This window comes from Amphiura filiformis, chromosome 15 (genome assembly GCF_039555335.1).
Source record: "Amphiura filiformis chromosome 15, Afil_fr2py, whole genome shotgun sequence".
Taxonomy (NCBI): Eukaryota; Metazoa; Echinodermata; class Ophiuroidea; order Amphilepidida; family Amphiuridae; genus Amphiura; species Amphiura filiformis.
In genome coordinates, this window is record NC_092642.1 from 24,713,537 (window position 1) to 24,740,983 (window position 27,447).

At 36.1% G+C, this 27,447-nt stretch overlaps 1 protein-coding gene across 1 annotated transcript in view; it reads left to right on the top strand.

Moving 5' to 3' along the window:
* The window catches only part of LOC140171987 (uncharacterized), a 40,656-nt gene extending 19,233 nt beyond the window's left edge, over window positions 1-21,423 (top strand). The window contains exons 7-17 of the mRNA XM_072195335.1: window positions 2,634-2,768; window positions 3,224-3,343; window positions 3,553-3,865; window positions 4,067-4,173; window positions 4,468-4,631; window positions 6,244-6,360; window positions 7,043-7,148; window positions 12,287-12,359; window positions 18,802-18,859; window positions 20,106-20,252; window positions 20,966-21,423. Coding sequence (XP_072051436.1) covers window positions 2,634-2,768; window positions 3,224-3,343; window positions 3,553-3,865; window positions 4,067-4,173; window positions 4,468-4,631; window positions 6,244-6,360; window positions 7,043-7,148; window positions 12,287-12,359; window positions 18,802-18,859; window positions 20,106-20,252; window positions 20,966-21,118 — 1,493 coding nt within the window. The 3' untranslated portion in view covers window positions 21,119-21,423. The remainder of the gene's footprint in view (window positions 1-2,633; window positions 2,769-3,223; window positions 3,344-3,552; window positions 3,866-4,066; window positions 4,174-4,467; window positions 4,632-6,243; window positions 6,361-7,042; window positions 7,149-12,286; window positions 12,360-18,801; window positions 18,860-20,105; window positions 20,253-20,965) is intronic.
* The last annotated feature ends 6,024 nt before the right edge of the window (window positions 21,424-27,447 follow it).

Below are 27,447 nucleotides of genomic sequence, written 5' to 3' on the forward strand. Positions count from 1 at the left end.
CTCTGCACTTAAACTTCAGAAATAATGAAGTCGGAAAACGTTTATGTTCTCATCCATTACTCTTCCCTTAAAACAAATAATTTAATTTATCTGACATAACGTTGTTACTCTTGTATATTGGTGGTCGTATTGACTCCCATCTCTATGCAACGATATAATAAGGCTAATGAAAGTCGATTCACTTAAAAAATATGATCATTAAAATATTCCAGACCAATATTACCTGCTACCGAGTTCACTCAAACACACTATTATATCATAATCAAACAACTTTCGATCATTTATTAAAGGCCCAGTCAGTAAAAATTACCACCATTGTCATTGTCATAGATATGCTAACATAGCCTGCAAGTAGTTCGATCGAAAGCCATGAATGAAAGACAAAATAAGACATTTTACATGAATAATATGTAATTCAGTAATATAAATTAGCTACATGTATTTCAATGGGGCTTTAAGTTTGTCAATAATATTATTTCCTTGGTTTTTTCCCCAAGTTTTTTCATTTCAGAAATACCTAATGACAATTTTCACAACTTATCATTTCCTTTTAAGGGATTTATACAAAAATTTATTTTTTTGTACCTTCGCTGGGATCACTGAATGGGACTTTAATTAGTGCAGTATGGCTATCAATCAAATCACTATACAATATCATACAAGAATTTAACTATGCTATGATTACTTATCTAAGCCTGCTGATCTTAATTAGATGACTTTCTGATGAGATTCCTTTAATAGTCTCAGTTCTCCTGGTCTACCACAGCTTCAGTCCAAGTCATGAAGACTATGTTTTCACTATTCTATATGATATGCTAGTGTTTTCCAAATGTTTTCCTAATGACAAAAAACATCACTTTTAATGAATATTATACAATATTTCTGGGAATATAACAATTGTAAATAAGTTACCCGTCACCCACCTTAATCACTTTTTCACTTAAGTCGAAATTTTATTTAATATTATTTAAATCTTTTTTTTTTTTGGTCTATTAATTAATTATTTTCATGAAAAAAGTTAATTACCTGACAATTGAGATGGCAATACATGTATCAGCTTATAATTGAAACCCTCCAAATGTAAGTCAGGTCCTGCTTATGATATGTAGTTACAAATAAGTAAATGAGCCAGGTAATTATTAAAATTGAACTCAGCATTAAAAACCCCTTATTTACAGTGTTCCAAACCCAATCCACAACACTACAGCCTGTCTCAAACAAATTGTGCAAGTGAAAAGCGCCCTCTTGCGCAATTAAAAAATACCGTTGTGACAGAATGCTTACAGCAACGTCACGGGCGCAGTCTTAGCTCTCAAATGCCGTTTGTCCTGTTCAATTTGCTTGTTCCAATTTTGAGATATGTTCATTTAACAATGAAAGGGTAAAATCTCAATTGTGCCACTTTTACTAGGGAAGAGAGCTGTACATGTAAATCAATGATAGCTGATGTTGATGCGTCTGATGCACTCCCCTTTCGGGGCGCATGCATTAGACGCATCAACATCAGCACGCGTGCATTATTTTGTCTAATATATCTCCCAACAAGAAATACGCGTTCATTAACCTATAACATAAATAAGTGCGCAATATTTGTTTGTCTTTTAACATGTCTTAAGTGACTAAGTGAACAGTATTTACCATGATAAAATCATTGACACGCACATGCAGAACAGAAGAATGTGAAATCCATTTTTACAGCAGAATGTGAAATATTTATTTATCTTTTAATCTCTTTTAAGTGGAAAAAGATAATCATCATTCCTGCATCATGATAAAACAGTAAAAACAGTCCAAAAAATTGTGTATAGTGTAATTGATGCATTTTTTAATTTCACGAAGGAACTCTTGATAAACTTGAAGCTATCACTGATTTACATATAAAGCCCTCTTCCCCAGTAAAAGTGGCACAATTGTGATTTTACCCTTTCGTCTTTAACTAAACACATCTCGAGATCAAAACAAGCAAATTGAACAGAACAAATGGCATTTGAGAGCTAAGACTACAGCCGTGACGTTGATGTAAGCATTACTTCACAACGGTATTTTCTAATTGCCAGAGAGGGTGGTTTTCACTTGCACAATTGTTTTTGAGACAGGCTGTAAATGCTATACACGTGTATTTAGGCAAATATGTCACAAATATACAAGAATAACTTACGTTACGAGAATGGTGAAAGTTTCAGAATTAATAAATAATGAAATTGTCCCCTCGTGCGTGACCAAACAAAATGTGGCGGGAAACTAACAATTTCATTTTATTAGCCTAATTGTTAATTTTTCCTATATACCATATCTAACATATCTACGTTAGTAAATGTGGGATAAACACTTAGGCCTATAACAATTGCATAATTTCCTGTAGGTGGACACTTTTATCAGATTATCAGTCAGACAGTTGGAAACAAAAGAAGAAAAAAGATGACTGTTCATAATATTGTTTTGTTTGTTATTTTATGAATGCTAAATTATTCAGCGTTCCGCTTTGTGCAATTTTGCGTTTTCCTTTGTGAGATTTTGATGTCACTCTTTTATTTTTCACTCCAAACTGTCGCCAAATGTGTTGTATTGATTAACGTTGTAGTTATCTTTGATTACTGAAGCTTTTACATTTATTCAAAAACTACACCCAACAGATATATGTCCTGTAAATAGTCGACCATGCCGAGGTCCTCAATCAGTAAGACAATGTATTGCTAATACAGCAGAGTGTGATTTCACCCAGGACTGTACAAACGGCACTGATGAGATGTACTGTGACTTTCCTGATGGTAGGTTCTATGTTCTGATTTTTAATTTTATCTTCGCTGTTGTTCATCTTTTCGTACCAAAATAAAAACATCGTCGTCTAAGAATAATGTTATTAACCAAGAACATTTTAAAACTTTCATTGGAAACTGAAGGCAAATAAATAAATATTTTCGGTAACTAACAGTTACCATCCTCAGGCAGTAATGACTGGCTGACTGTCCTCTTCACACTTGGATGATTTTGGTGTTTCTAGAAGACAGTCGTAAATTATTGCTTTTGTATTAAGTTACTATGCACCTGATGAGGTAAATAACAGAAACTGCAGTAATGCAATACAGGATGTCCCAAAAAGTTCCATTACCATTTTGAACAACCCATAACCCTAGTATTGAACATCTATCAGTAAAATTTTAATAGAATTCAAGTGCAATATATAGCAATGGTCACCGTCTCAGCATATTTGTTTCCTCCTCAGTTTGTGGAGACGATTACTTCCAGTGTCCTTCCTCCCGCGTTTGTCTTCATCGATACTTTCGTTGTAATGGGAAAGTAGACTGTGAAGATGGACATGATGAAAAGAATTGCGAAGACCCAGGTAAGTGGTACATTGAATTACTTTCCTTGGACCGTATGTACCTGGGAATAAGCCACGACTTATCGTTCTCCTATTATTGCATAATATATCGGAAATAGTTCTTTTCTAAATACCTATTGTGTCGAGATTATTGTCGACTTTCTTAGATTTCAATATCCATTCTTTTAACTTTGTTTTGTTTTGTTTCTTGCTTTGTATTGCAATTATAGGTACAGTGAATTCTCCGTTTGTGGAAGACTGGTATTTACGTTATCAATTGGAATCTTTTCCCACTGACATCGACTATAAAGATCTGGCGCTGAAGTTTAACGAAACTGTCTATCAACCACATGTTTTTCATCGGGTCAAAGGTGAAATTCCTCCGGATTGGAACTCATTTTTGTCCTTTAGTTCAACGGCTGATTTTAGTGATCTTAATGATGTATTAGGATTAACTGCTGATGAAATTGTCAGATATGGTCACCAAACGGAGGATTTGATTCTGGAATGTACCTATAATGAGCAAAATTGTAGTGACATTAGGTGAGTAAGAGACAGAGAAAATAACATGCCATTAAAGGCACTAGCAGTGATCCTAGCGAAAGTATGAACAAAATTGGATTTTTAGGGGTAGCTTAAAAGGAGAAGTGTACATGATTTTGTTTTAGATTTTCTGATGTAGCAAATCATTGATACTGTCTCTTTTTTAAACATTGATTTTGATCATATTCTTTCTTTTGATAGTCAATTTGCAACAATTCCTGACGATACATACGGTAACTGCTTTACCTTCAACTACGTAGGCAGTATAGGTATTCCGATTCAATCGACAAGAGCTGGCTCTAAACATGGTACGTTTACAATGATAACTGATAGTGATTTCCATATACTGACGAATATCATATAATATTAACCGTCCCTAAATAACTCGAGTTGTTCAAAACGGCTTAACACCACAAAACGTTGCAACTTCGCCCTCTATAGTCGTTATAATACAAAAAGTTTGGTTTATGATTATATGTGATTTGTTAGTATTGCGAAGATTATGGTGGAACATATTCCCCACATGTCATGTATATTGTGTCAACCTCATTGTCAACCTTATTCGCCAATATTAGAAAAGGGCATCCTCCTTTATATTCCAGGTCTGAAAATGACACTATTCTTGGAACAAAGTGAATACCTGAGTATTTTTGGCCGTGAAGGCGGTGTAAGAGTTGCAATTAATCCTGCCGATGTAGCAGCTTTACCAGCCGATGATGGTATCACAATTAGACCAGGCACAATCACCTCTATTGGACTCAGATATGTAAGCTAAAGATGGATGCTAATGCATTGAGGGTCCCCCTTTGTATGATCATTATCCTATATTGTTTCTAACATATTGGGAAATGGACAAATTGTGTGCATTTTCAACTGTGTATTCACGTTCATTTCGTACATACAAAATCTTCAAAACTGGCTAAATACGGGACGTCGCTTCGATACAGAAGAATGGGTTTGAATAGATCGACATTATCGACAGGCGTACGATTACGGCGTATAGAAATCGAACCTGAAATGTTGCCACTATAACTAGCCTAAAAAGTGGCTTACAAAATTTGTCCATATTGACCATTTCGTATTCGTTTTCCGTTTGGTCTGTTTTAGGCCATTATTATCCTTATTTTGCAACGATAGTCAAAAGGATCGTTAGGCCACGCTTTCACGGTCTGTATTCATACTGAAAATCAAAATCAACTTTGCACACTTCGCACACTTCAATATTGCCCACCTTGGACATTGTGTCTGCCGGGCACCATTAAAAACTAGACACTAAGACAGCTCCCGAGCACCGATACTTCAAAACTACAGATACACATGACATATATGGGCACGGTGGCTTAGTGGTTACGGCCTTGGACTCATAATCTGAGAGCTTGCTCGACGTACGTGGGTTCGATTCCCCGTCCCACCACCGTGTTGCGCCCTTGGGCAAGGCGGTTTGCCTCGCTTGCTTCACCCCACCCAGGTGCAATGGGAAGCTGTTAGGGGTAATCACAGTCGTTGTACTGATGGACCCTGCGTCACTTGTAGGCTGTAAACGTGGTTCCGACATATTCTAATGACGGCGGAATAAATGTAAAGCGCTTAGAGGCTGTTTACGGCATAAAGCGCTATATAAATGTCTACATTTATTTATTTATTTATTTATTTATTTATATATGAACAGATTACTTTCAGACAGGACAGGTTTGGGCAGCCTGTCCTGCGGACTAGTGCTTTTTTGCTGTACTTTACACACTTCCAGAACATACAAAATAAAACAGCATAAAATAAGCCTATTCAGTAGCATAACAATTTCAAATCAATAAATGAGTCTTAACAAGGGCCTTGAAACTTTTAACATTAGAAGGACAGCAAATATGAATGTACAGTGTATTCCACAATCTGGCAGCTGCCACTGAAAAGGACAGAACATTTATGTGTGTCTTCGGGATAAATAATAATACAAATCCAGACCGTGACAAGATCGGGTGGAACAATCACTGATGTCCATTTACTTGTATTTTAATACATTTGAGAACATTTTATCCGAATGTGCAACTCAAGGCAAGCAACTATCACGACCATGAAAGCGGGTATCAAACCTTCTTTTCTATTCTTCTCATATCTAGCCAGTTTGAGAGGACTTCAAGTTTCAATTCTACGCCATTTTTTGCATGTTCGGCATTAAAGTGTTGTGAAATTTTACGTTTCTTGATTATTTCAGCCGCTAAATTAGTTTTGTATAACTTTCAAAATAATTTGTGACGTTTCATTTAAAGCTTCATTTATCTAAACAAATTACTGCGTGAAAAGTTGTGTCTAAAGAATTAGGATTTGAACAACCCTGTCTAAATAAAGTCCAAATAAACCCTATACCATCCATGTCCTTTCAGGAGAATGTTTCTCGTCTTGGTGGGAAGTACAGTGACTGTATTCCAGATGATGTTGTTTGGCAAGATTTACGGCACGGCAAAGTCGTGTCTGTGTACGACGAACATTACGACAGAAAGGTATAGCAGCATACAAAGTATCGCTTGAATTTATTTTTTTCTTAATTCACTGTTTTATGATTGTTTAAAAAGACAGTTTGTCAGCATAAAGAAAGAAACTTGTACTATAAAGGTTCATGATATAAAAAGGGGCTGGAAAGTTGTTTTCCGTGGAGTATTTTATCGCGTGTCTCTGTTACCAATTTGTTTATTATCGAAGTTCAGATTAATCATTATCAAGAGAATTGTTTGGGAAATCGTTTGTTCAGTTTTGCTTAAATATGTAGAATAATGAGATATATTTCAAAAGATCAGACTCTCGATCTCTACTTTGGTAATATTGATACAATTATCATGCATGGTATGCTTTAGTTATAGCATTAGTACCGTCGTGAACACCGCATACAGTAAAATCCGAGATTACTATAAACTGTTCCTATAAAATCGTATAGTTACTAATGCAATATGCCGAGCAACCAAGGCAGAACGAACTTTTACCAAATAAATAACCTCGACCTTTGCAGGGCCTAGTCAGATTAATAGAAATGGAACAACGGATGGAAGCGGACGCTGATGGTTTATTGATTGTCTACTACTACTCGCATGTGGTAATTACGGCGATGTTATTTAACTGAGCATTGTCCGAAAGCGAAAAGGACTTTTTTATTCTCACTTAATGTTTGAATTGTTTTCCTCTTTATAGCGATGTTTGAGAACTTGCGTTCACCGTAACATAGTGCAAGCGTGTGGCTGCTCTGATACTATTGATCTTCATGGGCCCAGATGCAGGATATCAAATACATCAGAAGGTTAGAAACAATAACTAAAGATCTTCATTTAAGGTATCGGTTTGCAGCGTTTACTCATTTTTTGTGGGACACGAGAGCACATCAGACATATCAAATTGCATTCGGAATACGAGGATTGTCCTTCTGATATCAAATAATTTGATTTTTTTTTTTTTTTTTTTTTTTTTATTTGTGATATAATACAAATTCTATTGGAAATTATTAAAAAATTGACATTTACCAGTCCTCGAAATGAACTTTATAAATCTAATGATATGTACTTAAAGTATATGTAGCTGGGAGAAAAACCGTCCATCATTTGAAAAGTTGACCTTTCGTATTGAAGATATACACTTTCCCCAAAAATACCTAAACATTCCAAAATGTTCCAAAGAGAAAACTCCGATCTTGCGATGATTATCTTCGTCTTGACTATCCCATGACTAGAGTCTTAGCTGGTGATAGAACTTTTACAGTTTTTGCATCAAAAGAGTGGAATAAGCTACCTGTCTATATTAGACAATCTTCATCTACAAATATATTCAAAAAAGCTCTTAAAACTTAATTGTTCCCTTAACATGTTCTTATTGGTACGGTATTGTAATTTGTATTTTTAAGATGCACCTTCAAAATGTAGTTTTAAGTGGTAGTATTATAGTATGGTCGTTGGACATTTTGACCCGAAAAAAATTGGTAAAAAGCTGATTTTTGCACCAGACAAGCAGAATACATCATAAAACATCATATCCAAAATCCGAAGAAATCCTCCTTGGGGAATTTGTTTTATCCAAGCTGGCCGCCAAAATGGCTGCCACAACATATATTTAGCTGTATCTTAGCTTCTAAAGCAGATATGATGACGATTTTAGTGTCTTTGAATAGGTTTAAGAGGTCAGAGAATTCAAATTTGTGCAAATCTAACACACTGATGTCTTCAATCACACTGAAATTCAAGATGGCCGCCAATATAGCCGCCACAACATATAATTAGCTGTATCTAAGCTTCTAAAGCAGATATGATGATGATTTTAGTGTCTTTGAATAGGTTTAAGAGGTCAGAGAATTCAAATTTGTACAAATCAAACACACTGATTTATTCAATTACACTGAAATCCAAGATGGCGCCAAAATGGCCACCACCACATATGATTAGATATATCTCCGCTTCTGAAGCAGATATGATGATGATTTTAGTGTCCTTGAATATATTTCAGAGGTCAAAGAATTCAAATATGTACGTATCTAAAACACTGGAGTCTTCATTCACACTGGAATCCAAGATGGCCGCCAGAATGGCCGCCACCACCACGTGTTATGTTTAGGTATATTTTGGCTTATGAAGCAGATATGATAATGATTTTAGTGTCTTTGAATATGTTTTAGGTGACGCAGAAGTCAATTTTTGTAAGTACTAAGTCAAGTCTTCACTCACACTGTAATCCAAGATGATCCTCAATATGGCTAAAATCAAACATGCTTAACTGTATATCTCAGCTTCTGAAACCAATATAATGATGATTTTAATCTTTGAATAGGCTTTTAAGAGAATGTAGGTTTTAGGGGATGCAGATTTCAATGTTGCAATTACTTAAAACACAGAAGTAAGTGCTCAGTAACAATAGAATCCAAAACAGCTGCCACCACATGATTTTCTATATTTCAGTTTCTGAAGCAAAAGTAGCTATCTTCGACTTCAACTGCAAGTATAATCGCCTCAGCGTTTTGGCAACATCCGTTATTTCCACAAGGACACCTGGAGGATAGTTTACATTTGTATCATACAAACTTAAGCAAGCTTTGTGGTGCTGTATCTACATCCGTAAGGACCGGTGCTAGTACGGTGTTAGAGAGTTTCCAACCCCATTGATTTGGATCCAAGTTATTGTTTGTGAGCTTTCTCCAAAGTATGACCTGCAAAAGAACACTCAGACTGTGAAAATACGCTGCTCTTTTTAACTAGGTGGAAGCTTTTGTGGATCAAGTGATGCTTTATTTGATGATACCATCGCCATGAATTAAGCGAACCGCAGACCGTTTAAAGAATCTCTTCTCTGCCACCACATAAGACAACAAATAATCTTAGGCCATTTGTACCAATCTGTTCTAATGTCGCCTCAGGATCGCTCATCTAGGATGATATCTGCTGCAATTCTTCTTATCTTCTGCAACAAACTTGTCTTTCCATGTCCAAATGTTGCAGAAGTGGAGTCACAACCACTCCATGCATGGATAAACAGGACCTGAGATGGAATGTCAATACTTCACCAACGTTGTTAATAAGGTCTTGAACTTTCCAACCCACCGATATCAGCTATATTCTGGTCCCCAGTGGCACTTCTCTTCCTTGTCTTGAACATGGAAGGAGTCTTGAAGGGTACATTCCACTATCAATGTGTCAGCATCTCCGGTACTATTGTGCACCATCCATCGACTCAGCAGCGAGATAAATTGGCATTTGTTCTTATCATATTCAGCTCACAGAATCTATGAAGGTTCTCATCATGACCAGCAGACCTTCCTCTCGAATGAGAAGAACAACAGTCAGTTTATCTCGCTGCTGAGTCGATACTTGAAACCAATGGTCAGATCGTGCACAATAGTACTGGAGATCCTGACACTTTGATAGTGGAATGTACCCTTCAATTTGCAAGACAAGGAAGAGAAGTACCTGCAGTAGCAGATGACACAGATATACTTGTTGGTGGTTTGGAAAGTTCAAGACCTCCTGTTTATCCATGCATGGAGTGGTTGCGACTCAACTTCTGCAACATTTGGACATGGAAAGACAAGTTTGTTGAAGAAGATAAAGGAATTGCAGCAGATATCATCCTAGATGAGCGATCCTGAGGCGACATTAGAACAGATTGGTACAGCTGGCATCATATTATTTGTTGTCTTATATGGTGACAGAGAAGAAGATTCTTTAAACGGTCTACGGTTCACTTAATCCATGGCAATGGTATCAACAAATAAAGCATCTATCTACAAATAAAAGCTTTCACCTACTGAAAGAGCAGCGTATTTTCACAGTCTGCGGGTTCTTTTACAGGTCATACTTTGGAGAAAGCTAACAAACAATGACTTGAATCCAATTCAAAGCAATGGGGCTGGAAACACTCTGACATCGTTCTAGCACCGGTCCTTACGAATTTAGATGCAGCACCACATAGCTTGCTTAAGCTTGTACAATACAATCGTAAACTTTCCTCCAGGAATTCTTGTGTAAATAACGGATGATCCTGTCGCAAAAATGGACTTAAATGTGTCACAGCTTGTGAAGATTACACAGGAGAACATTGCCAAAACGCTGAGGCGATTATACCTGTAGATGAGAACGAAGACAGCTACTTTTGCTTCAGAAGCTGAGATATATATTCACATGTGGTGGCAGCTATTTGGGATTCTATTGCGACTTGCACTTCAGTGTTATAAGCCCGGGTTTTAAGTAATTGCAACAATTCTCTGACCCTTAAAACCTACATTCTCATAAAACCTATTCAAAGATTAAAATCACCATTATATTGGCTTCAGAAGCTGAGATAATTAGCTAATCATGTTTGATTTTAGCAATATTGAGGGCCATGTTGGATTGCAGTGTCAGTAAAGACATATACTTATGAAGATAAATACAAAATTAACTCCTAAAACCTATTCAAAGACACTAAAAGCTACTAAAATCATTATCATATCTGCTTCATAAGCCAAAATATACCTAAACATAACACGCGGCCATCTTGGATTCCAGTGTGAATGAAGACTTCAGTGTTTTAGATACGTACAAATTTGAATTCTTTGACCTCTGAAATATATTCAAGGACACTCAAATCATCATCATATATGCTTCAGAAGCGGAGATATATCTAATCATATGTGGTGGTGGCCATTTTGGCGGCCATCTTGGATTTCAGTGTAATTGAAGACATTAGTGTGTTAGATTTGTACAAATTTGAATTCTCTGACCTCTTAAACCTATTCAAAGACACTAAAATCATCATCATATCTGCTTTAGAAGCTAAGATACAGCTAATTATATGTTGTGGCGGACATTTTGGCGGCCATCTTGGATTTCAGTGTGATTGAAGACATCAGTGTGTTAGATTTGTACAAATTTGAATTCTCTGACCTCTTAAACCTATTCAAAGACACTAAAATCATCATCATATCTGCTTTAGAAGCTAAGATACAGCTAATTATATGTTATGGCGGTCATTTTGGCGGCCATCTTGGATAAAACGAATTCCCCAAAGAGGATTTTTTCGGATTTTGGATATGATGTTCTATTATATATTCTGCTTGTCTGGTGCAAAAATCAGCTTTTTACCAATTTTTTCCTGGTAGCCACTGTTTTTCCTCTTCAACGACCATACTAAACTGCTCAAATAAAGAAAGTCCGCAGTCATGTAACCCGTCCTACACCAAAATCCGATCGTGTTATGAACATTTAATTGATAAAGTCGTGTGCAGAATCTTGTTAGCTCCAACTTGATACCAAATTTGCCACCAAAAACTCTAAATTTCATAGAGATTGAGACCAGTATATGAAATTTGGTGCATTTTCAAAAGTTGCAAATTAAAAATGGACCACGCGGAGCTGTAGTGGTGAATGGCACAGCGCGACCATTGACATAGCCCGAAACAACCGCTAGGTCATATCGATCGCATCGTGCCCTAGTATTCATCAGTAAAGCACTGTAGCAATCCATGCGTTTTAAATTAACAATTGAATAAAGCGCGCACTTGGGATAGTCGACATGGGTTCATCGTGGGCAAGCAAGCTTGACCACATTGCCACGCTAAGCAATTTTGACCGCGTTATCGTTTTGATTTGCAACTTTTGAAAATGCACCAAATGCCATAAACTGGTATCAGTCTTCGTCACTTTTGAGTGTTTGGTATCAAATTTGGTATCAAATTAGAGCTAACTAGATTCTGCACACAACCGTATCAATCAATTTTTCATAACAAGATCAGGTTTTGGTGTAGGACGGGTTACATGACTGCGGACTTTCTTTATTTGAGCAGTTTATTAAGGTATTTTGTAAGCGCTCTGAGCCTTATGGAAATGGCGCAAATGCTCTTTGTATTGTATTGTATTGTATTGTATTACTCACATTATTGTTTATATATTATACATTGATATTTGTTCAATTTTGTATTAGATTTGTGTCGTCAATACATACGCTACCTTCACGACAACAATGCCCTTGGTTGTGACTGTGGACAGCCATGCAAGTAAGTTTAATAGTAGCAATACAGTTCTATAAATCTTCGTGATTACAGCACACAGACGGATAGCAGACAATGTACCAGTATTAACGTCCGCACCCCTACGTCCGCATCCCGTTGTACTCTACTATAGAGGGCGATGTTCTCGATTGTTTTTACAACGAGCTATTCCAGTTGCATGAGAAATCCGTTCTCAACTATAATTGATATTAAGGGCGTTATGTAAATGAGACAGTTTACACGTCCGTAGCTTCTACACAGAAATTTCTGAGCTATATTTTTGTTATTTCCCATTTCCACGTGCATCAAGCCCGTTGCTATACAGTTGAATGAACATGAAAAGAATCTTCCAAACGACTATAAACAGTGCGAAGTAAATATTGTATTTGCGTACTCATGAAATGCAATGAAATCCATGCACCCCCTTTATTAAAGACACGATCTTAATCACTCACAACGGATTTCATATGCAGTCATCAATTGAGGTAACCCCATTGGAAATTCACACTCCCTGTGTGGAATATCAAGGTCATATATTTTATAGGGGGTGTTTGGTTTGGATTTCAACTGAAATAGCAAATTATTTCCTCAAATACCGTATTCACTCGATAGTTAGCACATGTGCTTCCTATCGAGGGCTTTTGAAAACGTGCAAAACGAAAAAAAAATGAACAGCGCCATCCACAAAAGTGACAAAAGTGTAAAGGGTTTTGAGCAAATCATCGATACACATAGCTATATACGAACAATTAAACGTACAAATTTGTGTGTTAACTACAGTACCTCAGTTGGTAAAGCGACAGAATTTGAATCATCTTCAGAAGAGCGAACTGAGCAGGAGTTCGAGGCTCGTTATAAACTTTTCCGTTGATTAATTTTTATTTTGGGGTTTGAGCTTTTCTTGATAAATTTAATCTTTTTTTGCTTTGTTTTTCATTTTGTTTCTTTATTGTTTCTTATTTGCTTTATTTTGTTTTGTTTTTTCTTTTCTTTTCTTTTTCTTCTTTCTTTTTGTTCTATTCATACTGGGGTCATGGGCTGTTTATTCAACAATGTAGTTGGGTATGCCCTCAATGTTAAAAAATGAGGTGGTCATGGTCCTCTTTGCCATTACACGCTACAGAAATTTCATATTTTTTTTTTTTTTTTTTGATGGTTCCCGTCTATCAAATGACTATCATTGAAGACTGAGTTCCGCAGTCTATTTCAAAATACTGACTTCGTTTTACATCAAGAAGGACACAATAACTGCGACTTAAACGTGATATGGACATGCTTTTTAACCGCAAAGAAATCTTTTGCATTTTATAATTTTAACCTTATCCATTATACTTTTATGATTTTGTGCAATACGAAAAATAAAAAAACAAAGAGCGTGTTTATAGTGAGCCAGATTATGCAGTATTTAGCTGGACTGCCACGCAGTCTATACTTGTTTATGTTTGACTAACCATTGCAAATCTAGACTGCGCGGTAGTTTAGCTAAATAACGGAAAGATTGTCTCACTATAAACACGCTCATTGTGTAACATGTAAAATCCCGCTCCGATTCAATTGTGCCTGTTACCTTGTGTGCTTTATTGAATCAGGGACCTTGTATAGAGGCCCTGCATGAAATTATCGATTGGCTCCAGACAAAGGATTTGAACCGGTGTCCTTCACCGTAGTTATAGCGGAGTGCAGTCCATTCAATCAAATGTTGTCATCAACCTATAGAGTGTATGCAATAAACCCAAGCGGAACGAGAGTTGCTAAGTAACCGCTAACCGAACCATAAACACATGCATGATCAGAGAGCGAGTCTTCAATTTCCCCATAGCTTCCCACGTTGTACACACGTCAGTCGAATTTGGCGGTGTTCGTTTGTTTGTCCGCCAAGTTATAGCATTGTTCACTTTGTGTTGAACATTGTAAGTGGGCCTCACTAATGACATAAAGGTTACTGTTATATCATGTCAAGAGGCCACTTTCATGAATAAGCTAAACAGCCTATGTGGAGGAATTGTATGCATGAGCAATCACACCAATGACGTAGTAATGAATACCCTCTATTTGATCGTAGTGCAGGGTTATGTGTGTGAGACGAACTGTCACGGTAGATTGCAATCATGCTTTTATTGAATGCATTTGAGTAGTCCGCCATATTTACGGGATGATACGTCACATGCAAGGCCTCTATATGGAGGGACTGTAAGGCTGCGTTCACATAGAAGTATACTATTCGGGTATACGGTGCACGTTTTGCAGGTGCACGCGTATAGCTTAAAATCGAGCAAGGCAATTTCATAGTACCGGGTCACATAAGGCTACGATCGCATAGAAGTATACTATTCGGGTATACGATGCACGTTTTGCAGATGCACGCGTATAGCTTAAATCGAGCAAGGTAATTTCATAGTACCGGGTCACATAAGAGCTATTCGAAAAGGCCGTATACCTGTGTATAGTATAGTATAGTGGGAATCGTGCGTGTTCGATTTTAGTGCAACGTATACCGTCCTAATTTTAAAAACCTAAACCATATGTGGGCAAATTAATTTTTTTAATAGATGCACTAACTAATTCTGCACATTATGACACCTCATTGAATGCAATGTGACCTCAAGAAGTAAAGTTACAAGCATTTGATAAGACGAAGAAAATGGGTAAACTGACATACTCGTTATTCGCTATACGAAATACGCTCATTCGATCAGGCTGAGTTCACATAGTATACTCCTATATGAACTCAGCCTGATCGAATGAGCGTATTTCGTATAGCGAATACCGTATACCGTATACTTCACTGAGCGTGTTTATAGTGAATATACCGCATTTTGAGTATACCGTACACGATAATCCTTGTATATGTACCGATACTCTTGCTGTTTATAGTGGGACACAGTTACCGCACAAATTATATACCAACTAACATTATCGTACATTTGCAATGACCCCGAGGTCACACGGGGAATGTGTAAATATTGTGGCGCGAGCTATAAACAGCCCATTCAACAATATGATCATGGTGGTGAACATGTAGCTTCTGTTTTGATAACTCTTGGGGTGAGAATCGTTCTGAATGTCCTGCGCGCATCCTACGCATCATGAAGAAGCTCCCACTTCCGGTAATACCGCACACAATTTATACTGGTGTGTTTATAGTGGGAATATCTCGCAACAATATCCTTCGGTTTAGAAGGATATCGATGTACCGTACATACATATACTGCTAGTGTTTATAGTGGGCAAATATCCGGATAATCTCTAACCGGGTAGAAATTGTACCGCAATGTACCGCACATCTGCTCCCACTATAAACACGCTCTATGTGAACTCAGCCTAAACGGCTTCCACCCATTGTACCATGCGAGTTGCTGGTTTACAAATTATCCTTAGTTGAGCAAGCATGAATAATACGTTGATCAATAGACCCTGGTACGAATAAAAGCACAGTTACAACACAGCGCGTGGCTTGTCTTGTACATTGCGAAATGAGCCTACATGTTTGCCTATAATGACAGACTCTAGAAATGCCAACATAAATCTTCAAAGAATACCAAGCGTACGGTGTACACATTCCAGAAAAAATATAATTTTGTTTGTTCTAGCATTCTGTATCTCCACAAAATTATCACATTTTGTCTTCAAAATCCTATGTAAATGATTTTCCATGCTACACAGAAATTGTGTTCGACAAAGGATAGACATTTTACACACTTTTACATAACTTAAAAAAGATATTGGAATATTTTTTTTTTTTATATATTTAGTAGGGCAACATGAGTAAATAATAAAATTCAAACATAGCGCACTCGGCGCAACTCGCATACAATCGAAGGTCGAAAAGATAATCTGATAACAATAGCTTCACAATAATCTGTTTCCAGTCCCTGATTAAATGGCCAAAAATACGCCAACAATGACATAACAGCAAGCCAAAGACGAATTCTGATCACCAAGTGGGTTGGAGAAGCATGGAAGGACATTACAATGAAGGGAACCAGACCTACTGTACATATTTCGATGAGCATAACAAACACGAATTGGTGTCGTATGACCTTTGACATGCATGCATTCTTTTGTCGAGAGTGACATGGTCTTTCAATTCGTGCCGAGTGTCCTTGTCAGACTTGACTATGCATCAGTGGTCATGAAAGGATTAAATTAACCTCTGCCCCAGTAATCCCAAGCAATTGTCTGAAATTGCTCCTCGGAGATGTATCATGATAACGACCAAAAGATAAATGACTGACTATCATTGAGCGTGTTTATAGTGGGAGCAGATGTGCGGTACATTGCGGTACAATTTCTACCCGGTTAGAGATTATCCGGATAATTGCCCACTATAAACACTAGCAGTATATGTATGTACGGTACATCGATATCCTTCTCAACCGAAGGATATTCTTGCGAGATATTCCCACTATAAACACACCAGTATAAATTGTGTGCGGTATTACCGGAAGTAGGAGCTTCTTCATGATGCGTAGGATGCGCGCAGGACATTCGAAACGATTCTCACCCCAAGAGTTATCAAAACAGAAGCTACATGTTCACCGCCATGATCATATTGTTGAATGGGCTGTTTATAGCTCGCGCCACAATATTTACACATTCCCTTGTGACCTCGGGGTCATTGCAAATGTGCGGTAATGTTAGTTGGTATATAATTTGTGCGGTAACTGTGTCCCACTATAAACAGCAAGAGTATCGGTACATATACAAGGATTATCGTGTACGGTATACTCAAAATGCGGTATATTCACTATAAACACGCTCATTGAGGACTAAGTTCCGCAGTCTAGGTGAAGCTGAGTCCTATCAAAATCAAACAGGAAACAATTTCGTGCCTAATTTTAACACCGGGATTTTTTTCAAATGTATATCCAAGAACTATGTTTTTATTCAACATTTTTATTCAACATTACTGAAAAAAAAAAGTTTTTTATTTGACCGAGAATTTTCAAAAAAAAAACGCGTATTTCTGAATTGTGCTGAGTTCAACATGTATCGACCGACTTTTAGCACGACTATGCGTAACAATTCGCAAGGGAAATGTTACGTGTAATCCGATTATCACTGTCAGCTGGATCGCGTTTTTGAGTTCTGCACCACGATCGATATGATCGCAACACAAAGTCTATGGCATTCAACGCCATTTATTGTTCTATTGTGTCCCAGCAGCTATGTCTGCCATTGAGGTGTAGCAAGCATGGGTGTAGAAATGCATGAAATTGGATGTAGGGGTGAAATTTTAAAGTTGATCCAATTATTCGCCAGCGAAGTGTTACGTGTAATCCGATTATCACTTTGTCTATTAGAACGAAATGAGCGTATTTATTTGCCTTCAAAAAGGTGCGTGATCCAGTTACCAAGGAGTTAAGCAGTATTCAGACTTTTTATTGTACGTACAATATTGTATGCAACATATCTACGTTGTTTAATCTATTGCCATTCTATTTCCAGTAATGTTTAAGTTCTAACGAATGTTTGATGACGTAAAATCGATAATATATTTCTACTAGATATTACATGTAACATATTATCGATTTTTCGTCATCAAACATTCGTTAGAACTTAAACATTACTGGAAATAGAATGGCAATAGATTAAATAACGTAGATATGTTGCATACAATATTGTACGTACAATACTCGGAGTCTGTGGAGCGCTTTATGTAACCACTCCACTTTTAATCCAACTGATCTCTAATTGTTCCTTTGGTAAAAATAAATAAATAAATAAATAAAAAGCCCACACAAAAAAAAACCTTCAAGAATTGTCAAATGTAGGCCTATATTCGTAGTTAAAAAAAGACCTGTAAAACAAACAAGAAAAAAAAAAAAATCTAAATAGTGAAATACTGAACAGATTTGACCTTCATCGAGTCTCGAAGTCCGGCGTTTTCCAAACTGAGCTAATGGGGTTCAGACATACATTTGCAGGTTGAATTGTTCGTATATAGGTATGTTTTGAATAAATAACCCATGACCCCAGTATGAATAGAACAAAAAAGAAAGAAAGGAGAAAAAGAAAAGAAAAGAAAAAACAAAACAAAATAAAGCAAATAAAAAACGATAAAGAAACCAAATGAAAAACAAAGATTAAATTTATCAAGAAAAGCTCAAACCCCAAAATAAAAAGCAACGGAAAAGTTTATAACGAGCCTCGAACTCCTGCTCAGTTCGCTCTTCTTAAGATGATTAAAAGTCTGTCGCTTTACCAACTGAGCTAATGTAGTTAACACACAAATTCGTAGGTTTAATTGTTCGTATATAGCTATGTGTATCGATGATTTGCTCAAAACCCTTTACACTTTTGTCACTTTTGTGGATGGCGCTGTTCATTTTTTTTCGTTTTTGCACGTTTTCAAAAGCCCTCGATAGGAAGCACATGTGCTAACTATCGAGTGAATACGGTAGTATAAATAGTACTAGTTGCTCTAATTTTCGTCTGATTTTCACAGTACCGGGTATTTTGTCAAAACGGTTTCACAATCTGCATGGCCATCAAATGTCTATCTTGTAAGTATGCATGTTTAATTATATTTGCTAATATATATGCAGACAGTTCCTATAAATTATGCTGTTTTAAACTTCATAATGTGTGATTGGCTTCAATTTTACTCGGATTTCTACTTTTTGCATAATTATAATGCCATGGTGTACTAAAATACCGCGTAAAAGACTAAGCCTGAAGTGCTCTAATAACAGTAAAATTTATTTTTTTTATATTAAAACCGGGGAGACCCGGTTTTATTCAGAGTCCACGGATCGAATGCTTGCTAACATGTCCCGTGGATGTGTACACACGTCGAACGGAATGCTCCGTGCAGTATTACATATACCGGTAATACGATCGGCGGGCGTAGTACACGCATTGTAGGCGCTGGAATGAAATTTTCTTCGTTATACCTCATTTGTTTGCCTCAAAATTAAAAAGGGGATAATGTGATCAGTGAACACAAACATTAAATAGGAATCCATTCTTTATGCAAATCACACATTATTGCTTTAAGCTTGACCACAGAAGACAATGAACCAGTAAAGTCAAAATTTAACAGAAATCATTAAAAAATAAAGTTTCTACCCATAAATCTAATTCATGGAAGGAAGCGATGAATTTTTTCATATTAAATATCCATGTCATACATTCTCCACACCAAATATGACGTTTCTGCTGCATTAGGTTCAACGAAATAACTAGTCAAGGTAGCTCAATCAATAATGCGTTCGACTATGGTGCGAGATGTTGTGGGTTCGAACTCATGTGGTATTTTAGTACGATCTCGTGGAAAAATTGAGTTCGCTTAAAATTCCCCTGGACAAGAAACTTGCTGCTAATTGTTTCGTTGTAACCCGTGGAGATGCTAATCCTAGATGCGATGGACAAATGAAGAGCTTTGTTGCAAAACCCCTTTTGAGAAAACATCCCAAAATCATCACAAAAAATACTGATATATGGGGGGGGGGGTTGCAACAAAAGCAGTTTTATGGCAGGATGCTTGGGTAGGATGGGCATTTTATTGTCAGTGGGCTCTTCAAATGTGGAATGTCTAATGTGTGTGCTCTTGAAGCCTCAAAGTCCTGGAGTTGTTGTTAAATGGTTTTGGCATGACCTGTAAAGTGTGTTGAGGCATGTAGATCAACATCTAGGCTTTGTGCCTTGCGTAGCGCCCTTTTTAAAATGAAACAATCCTAAAACTGGAAAAAAATATGGCTTATGCCATCTCACTCGCCTTAAGTTCTTCCTTTTTTGTCAAATTTCTAGAAACATCTGCTTCGCAACATACAATCAATATCAAAAAAGACTATTGACATCAACGACGCAGAATCAGTTAAAGAAAATATAGCCCGAGTGGAAATATTTTATGAAGGTTTGAACTACGCTATTACTAGAGACGTTCCCGCCTACGAGGTAAACGTAATTATCATTATTACCGCATACAAACGAAATTTAAATAACCACCAACCGGCCCTTTGTATTTCTTCACCCTCATAACCCAATTACCTAATTCATTTTTTGAGGTTTTGGGGTTATCTGCGTAACTCAATCTTTATAAAAATTGCCACCTTGTACCAAAAATATATGGGGTACATTTTGTTGTAAGTTGTAAGAAAAATATTGAACAAATTACGCTAAAATTTCGTTCTTGTCCGAGCAACTCGTTAATAAGCAGATATGCTTATTTATCGAATTTTTACGGTATTGGTTTGTTTAGTACCATATTCCAAACTTATTTATTGAATCTCTACATGCACAATCTTTATCGTCAAAACTTTACGTTTTCGGTATTTGATCTAATCATGTAAAAAGCAAATCGTCATGATGTTAGCACGCACCTGCAAAATTGTGAACTTCTGGATATGTATAAATGATGTGCTATTTTCAACGGATTACCTGCTAAGCATAATGAAATTACCCCTGTTTTTAATAAGATGGCTAAAACTGAAAGAAAATCGCTTCTGCTATCCCACTCGTCTTAACTACGCAATTCTGACACAATAAAACACGGGCTTTTGGGGGGGGGGTGTCTTTTTTTATCTATTCCTTTGATAATGTATTCGGTTTATATACAACTTTCCTTCCATCTTGAAATCACCTTTTTTATTCTTCTTCTCCGTGTGCAGGTGGAAAGTTTATTCAGTGACCTCGGTGGGACTGTTGGTCTCTATATCGGCTTCTCTGTGATCACAGTTTGTGAATTTGCTGCAGTTGGCATTGTACTCGTACGATTTTGCTTTCGTAAATACTTTCTCAATAATGATTCCATGGATGCTTAGATAGACATGTTGGTACGCATATCAAATGGATAGGCAATCTAAATGCATCATACAATGATTCTAGAAGACCAGCAACAGCACTTTACATGCCCAACCAAGAAATAAATACTTTGATACATCCTCCCTTGCCTTAATGACTCACTTCATCAAGAAATGGTGTAGGCATTTAACATTCGGAAGCTATCACATGTGCTGAATACTCCTTGGATCTTGATTTAGACATGGTGTTTCTTATTGAAACACAATCGAGGACTCTGTTGTGATTAATCAGCGGAGACCGAGTGGCGATACTAGTCAATTGTATGTAACCCATCTTAATAATAAACACACTCACTTGAAGTGGGCGCGATTTGGCTTCATAATATTATCAATGTATTGTAATACTTAATATAAAAATACATTTGCTAACATTTTTATTTTTGTAATTTATTAAATTATGTTATTAAAGTAGGAAATAGGTGTACAATATTATTCTAGATAGTAAATCAAGAAAATGATGGAATCAACGGGTTCTTGAAGAAATAGGGATCAACGGATTCTTGAAAACATTTCACTCATATTCGATATAGTTGTTTTGTGTAAAGCTATAAATCATTACGTCGTTCGCAACACATAGTGACGCAGAGTGATATGTCCGAATTCTCCGTTTCACATAGTGGCGTAAATCACGGCTGTTTGATGTATATAGAATTGGCTTCATTATTAACGAAATGCAAACTATAGATGGCGCTATTTATCCTAAATCATATCTCTTTATTTGCAAGGGTTAGGTGATTAAAACAGCTGGAATAGGAGAAACAAGCAACAAGGAAATTTTATAAACATATTTTATCAAACAATAAAAGGAATTATTTGTATTAAAAGGTTGAAAGGGTAATTTCCAGTAACTAAATAGCGCCACCAATTTTGGCATTAACACATACATTTTATATCCGAAAAAAGCTTTAAAAAATACTATAAAAGTGAATGATTTTGTAAAAGAGGGGAAATTAAAGTTGCGAACGACTCAAAAGCATCTGTATACATTAGCACTATATCACTTTTAGCTGTTTAAGCCTAAAATTTGGTTATACATGATGTTTTGTTTGAAAAACTAACAAATGATCCCATCAAACAACCGTGAAATAGGTTTAGAGCTAGTTATAATAGTTATTCCTTGTTAAATATTAAAGATACAGTTTAATAGTTGGAACCTTAACGGTCAATTGCAAATGGAATCGGGATACTAAGAGATAACAGTGGAAGAGTATCGACTCTGTTTCTAATAGCATATCCTTCAAAAACGTTTTGCTCGGAAACGTATTTTGGCCTTCACGTACTCCACTATGTTTTGAAACCGACGATTATCATGATTATAATCATGTTCATTTCATTCATGTTGTTCGATATTGTTGTACAGGAAAGCTATAACTCATTATAATCATGTTCAGTTCATTCATATTCGATATAGTTCTTTTGTGGTAAAGCTATAAATCATTAGAATCATGTTCGTTACACTCATGTTCGATAAAGTCGTTGTGTGGTAAAGTTATGAAGCATTACAATCATAAATTTAAGTTTCAACTTCAACGCTACACTAAACTGCTCAAATAAAGAAAGTCCGCAGTCATGTAACCCGTCCTACACCAAAATCCGATCGTGTTATGAACATTTAATTGATAAAGTCGTGTGCAGAATCTTGTTAGCTCCAACTTGATACCAAATTTGCCACCAAAACTCTAAATTTCATAGAGATTGAGACCAGTATATGAAATTTGGTGCATTTTCAAAAGTTGCAAATTAAAAATGGACCACGCGGAGCTGTAGTGGTGAATGGCACAGCGCGACCATTGACATAGCCCGAAACAACCGCTAGGTCATATCGATCGCATCGTGCCCTAGTATTCATCAGTAAAGCACTGTAGCAATCCATGCGTTTTAAATTAACAATTGAATAAAGCGCGCACTTGGGATAGTCGACATGGGTTCATCGTGGGCAAGCAAGCTTGACCACATTGCCACGCTAAGCAATTTTGACCGCGTTATCGTTTTGATTTGCAACTTTTGAAAATGCACCAAATGCCATAAACTGGTATCAGTCTTCGTCACTTTTGAGTGTTTGGTATCAAATTTGGTATCAAATTAGAGCTAACTAGATTCTGCACACAACCGTATCAATCAATTTTTCATAACAAGATCAGGTTTTGGTGTAGGACGGGTTACATGACTGCGGACTTTCTTTATTTGAGCAGTTTATATATTTCGCTCACCTGGAACGTTTTTTTACTAGTCCGACTAGCGTCTTCAGCAGATGGTGATGCTGTGATGATATCTTGTCTATAATCTGAATATCTCACACTGATGACGTCATATGATTAACAGAATGACGTCACAGGATGTTACGATGTAGCGACGCCCCCCCGGGCATCAGCAGGTATCCCAAATAGGATCTATTTCTAGTCCTTGGTCACGATTTAGTCTCGGTTTTTGAGTCCTTATTTGTATGGCTTCAAGAACTCTCTTTTTGCTCCCGTTCGAGCACCTTGACGTTTTCCCAATCAATCTGGTGACCTTTAGGTCTCACTTCATGTTCTCTGACTGCTGATTAGGAGCTACTAGCAGTAGACTTGTTTTCACTGAGCCTTTTCTCAAGCTTCCTGGCAGACTCGCCGATATAACTCGCGTTCCAATCAGCACATTCGACTTGATACACAATCCCAGATTGTTTAATGGGTTCTGTCTTGTTTTTAGGGGCTACAAGCGCACTCCTCAGTGTATTTTGAGGTTTGAAGGTGGTTGAAACTCCTGCAGTCCAGAACGCTCTGCGTAGCTTCTCAGAAACACCTTTGTAAGGTAGACATCACCATCTGCTGAAGACGCTAGTCGGACTAGTGAAAATGTTCCAGGTGAGCGAAAAATAGTGTAGTGTTGAAGTTAAAACTTTAATTCATTCTATCTACCACTACGTATGAATATCCACTCGTATACATTACAATCATATTCGTGTACCTCAGTAACTTTGTTTTGTATTGTGGTGAACACTAAAAGAAGTCTAAATCGAAATGTGTTTTACGTCATAGAATACAACAATTCAAAGATCTCATAGTGCAATGGGTGATGTCGGTCGGTGTGACCACCAATCTGACATTGCCCTTATGCACTCTCACCCTCCTGGTTAATGAGCTAACTCTATTTGTTGGAGGCCTATAATGTATAAAGCGTCCTGAAATTTGTCCTCATTTGAACATCGACTACTCTCGATAGTACAATCAAGGTATTCCATAAGCAGACAATTTTAGGGCTTAGAATATCATTTAATGTATGTTAGCTGTCATTTTGATAAACACCTTCTAGCGGGAGCTCCCCACATCTTCCCGAGGTTGGACCCACAAATACTTTTTTTTTTTTTTTTTTAATCTTTGACAAATAAATTGTCTAGCTTACGCCTTTATTTATGAAATTTTCTATATTCTTTCTTTATCTTTTTCTTTCTTCTTACCATTATTATAAATGTAGTATCATTACTTAATATTCCAATATATTTTACTATAATTCCATTTTTCTTTATCTATATTTATCCTCAGTTTTCGTTTTGTATTCAACATTATTTGATCAATTCATTTTATTTCCTGAATAAATAACATCAATATAGGTACAGATTTTCCAGTATCATTGTATATTATTCTAGATTTGTAAATAGCAAAACACCCCAAAACAATTAAAATATTAGCTAAATGTTTTTCATTATTTTCAATATCCCACCCACATAAAATGTTTTCCAGGTTTATTTTAAACAAGTTGCAATTTTCCATTTGACAAATAAAGTTTGAAAATTTAATCCAGAATACGTTGTTATTTGAACACATAAAGAAATGTTCCAAATTATCTGTACTATTACAAAAGTCACATGTATCTGAATTACTAAGTTTCCATAAATACAAATTCCTTTTACATGGAATAAGATTGTATAACACATTAAATTGGAATTGCCCCAATCTATTTTCAATTCTGTTTCGAATTTTAAATTGAAATACCTTTTCCCACACTCATGCATACACACCATGTTTTTCCCAATACTGAATACACACAGGCTTCTCCAGATCAGTATTTAACATACTATAAATTTCTTTCGTTTCAAGAATGGATATATGTTTAAATTGCTTATTCTGAAATTCAAAAATAGTGAACGATTTTTCTTTACAGGAGGGCATAGAATTACTCCTGACCTCTTTTTTCCAGTTTTCCGGAATCGCATGAATTAATTTGTGAAATAAGAACATGTTCAGTGGATTTTTGATAATTTGAGATAGTTCATTTAAATTTAAAACCTATTATTTATAACAATGTCTTTCATGCGTATTACACCTGCATCAATCCATTCCTTAAAGAAAAGAACTTTATTTTTATGTCTTATATTTGTATTGCCCCATAATACAGTATTATTGTTTACAGAAATGTTTTTCCTTGTCTGTTTTGCAGTGTATACCAAGCTTTTAAAACCTCTTTATAGAACAGAGGCATTTTGTCATACACGATTTCTTTTATGTCTTTCGTATTACAATTAAACTCGAGTATTAAAGACAAGCCACCAAGCTGTTTGAACCAATGTTGTGATATTTTCTTCCATATAGCGTTATTGTTATTTCCATCTAAAATTCTAGCAATCCATTTTATTTTTAAAGCAGCTATTTGATGCTCTAAGTTTATCATCTTCAAACCACCATATTCCATATAACCTGTTATTGTTTTTCTTTTAACCTTTTTTCTTTCTGAACCCCAAAGGAAATTAAAAATTTGTTTGTTTACGTTCTTAACAACATACTCTGGTACATTTAGATTACTGGCATTATAAAGTATTTGTGAGATACCCAACGTTTTGATAATCGTTATTTTACCATAATATGTTAGTTTTCTCGCTTTCCAGCTAATTAAGGTTTTTTGCAATTTGGTCAATTTCGGTTTCCAGTTAAGGTCCTCAGTAATCTTCTTATCCTTCCCAAAATATAAACCAAGACATTTCACTGGACCTTCGGTCCATTTAAAATCTGGAATTAAATTCGAGGGTTTATTTATTCCCAGCCACATTCCCTCAGTTTTTGTTTGTTAATACTTATTCCTGAAAGAAAACTGAACTTCTCAATTTCTTCCATAACATTTTTAACAGAATCCATATCATTTACAAATACAGTGGTGTCATCTGCTAGTTGAACAATTTTAATTTGTAGGTCTGGATCCTCTTTGAAAGAGACACCCTTAATATCTACATTATCTTTAATATTAATTTATTGACATAAATTCCGCCGCCATAATAAATAATAGGGCCGATAATGGACAGCCTTGACGAATACCTCTTTTTAATTCAAATGATCTTGATAACCATCCATTCATTGAAATGCAGCTATTTATATTAGCATAAATGGTTTTTATCCATTTTAAAAATTGCGAGCCAAAACCAAATCTTTTAGACACTTCAACAGAAAATTTATTTCCAACGAATCGAAAGCCTTTTGGAAATCAATAAATAATATAGCGCATTCATTATTCTTACCATTACAATATTCAATAACATCCTCAATAATTCTTATGTTTTGTCCAATGAAACGACCCTTAACATATCCACATTGTTCTTCACTTATAATCTTTTTAAGAATATTTTGGACACGATTTGAGAGCACAGCAGTACATATTTTATAATCATAATTTGTGACCGTACAGCACGAATGAGCCGTAAATGTCCTCAATTGTATTCTGAGTTACAGTGTAAAATGGGCATGAAGGTCATATTCATAGGTATTTCAATTTGGTGCTACGTGTATCTCATTAAATGAGGTACACGTAGCACCAAATTGAGGTACCTATGAATACGACCTTCATGCCCATTTTACACTATAACTCATAATACAATTGAGGACATTTACGGCTCATTCGTGCTGTACGGTCACATTTAACAAAGTCATAGGTCGAAAATTATCCAAATTGTTTTTATCACCTTTTTTGTAAAGTAGCTTGATAATCCCTCGTCTCTGAGAGAATGACAATGTACCTCTTTCAAAACCTTCATTTAGGGAGTTCGTAACCATTTCCTTTATATCAGACCAAAAACATTTATAAAATTCGGGAGTTAATCCGTCAATTCCGGGTGATCGATTAAGTTTAAGTGTGTGTACTGCTTTTGTACATTCTTCAATTGTTAGTAGCCCTTCACATTCGATTGTTTCTTCATTTGATAATGTTTCTACACGAGTTTTGTTAATGTAGGCATCAATATCTTTATCTTCTATTTCTTTTGATTTATACAGATTAGTATAATAATCTACAGATTCATTTAGAATGTCACAAATACTTATACC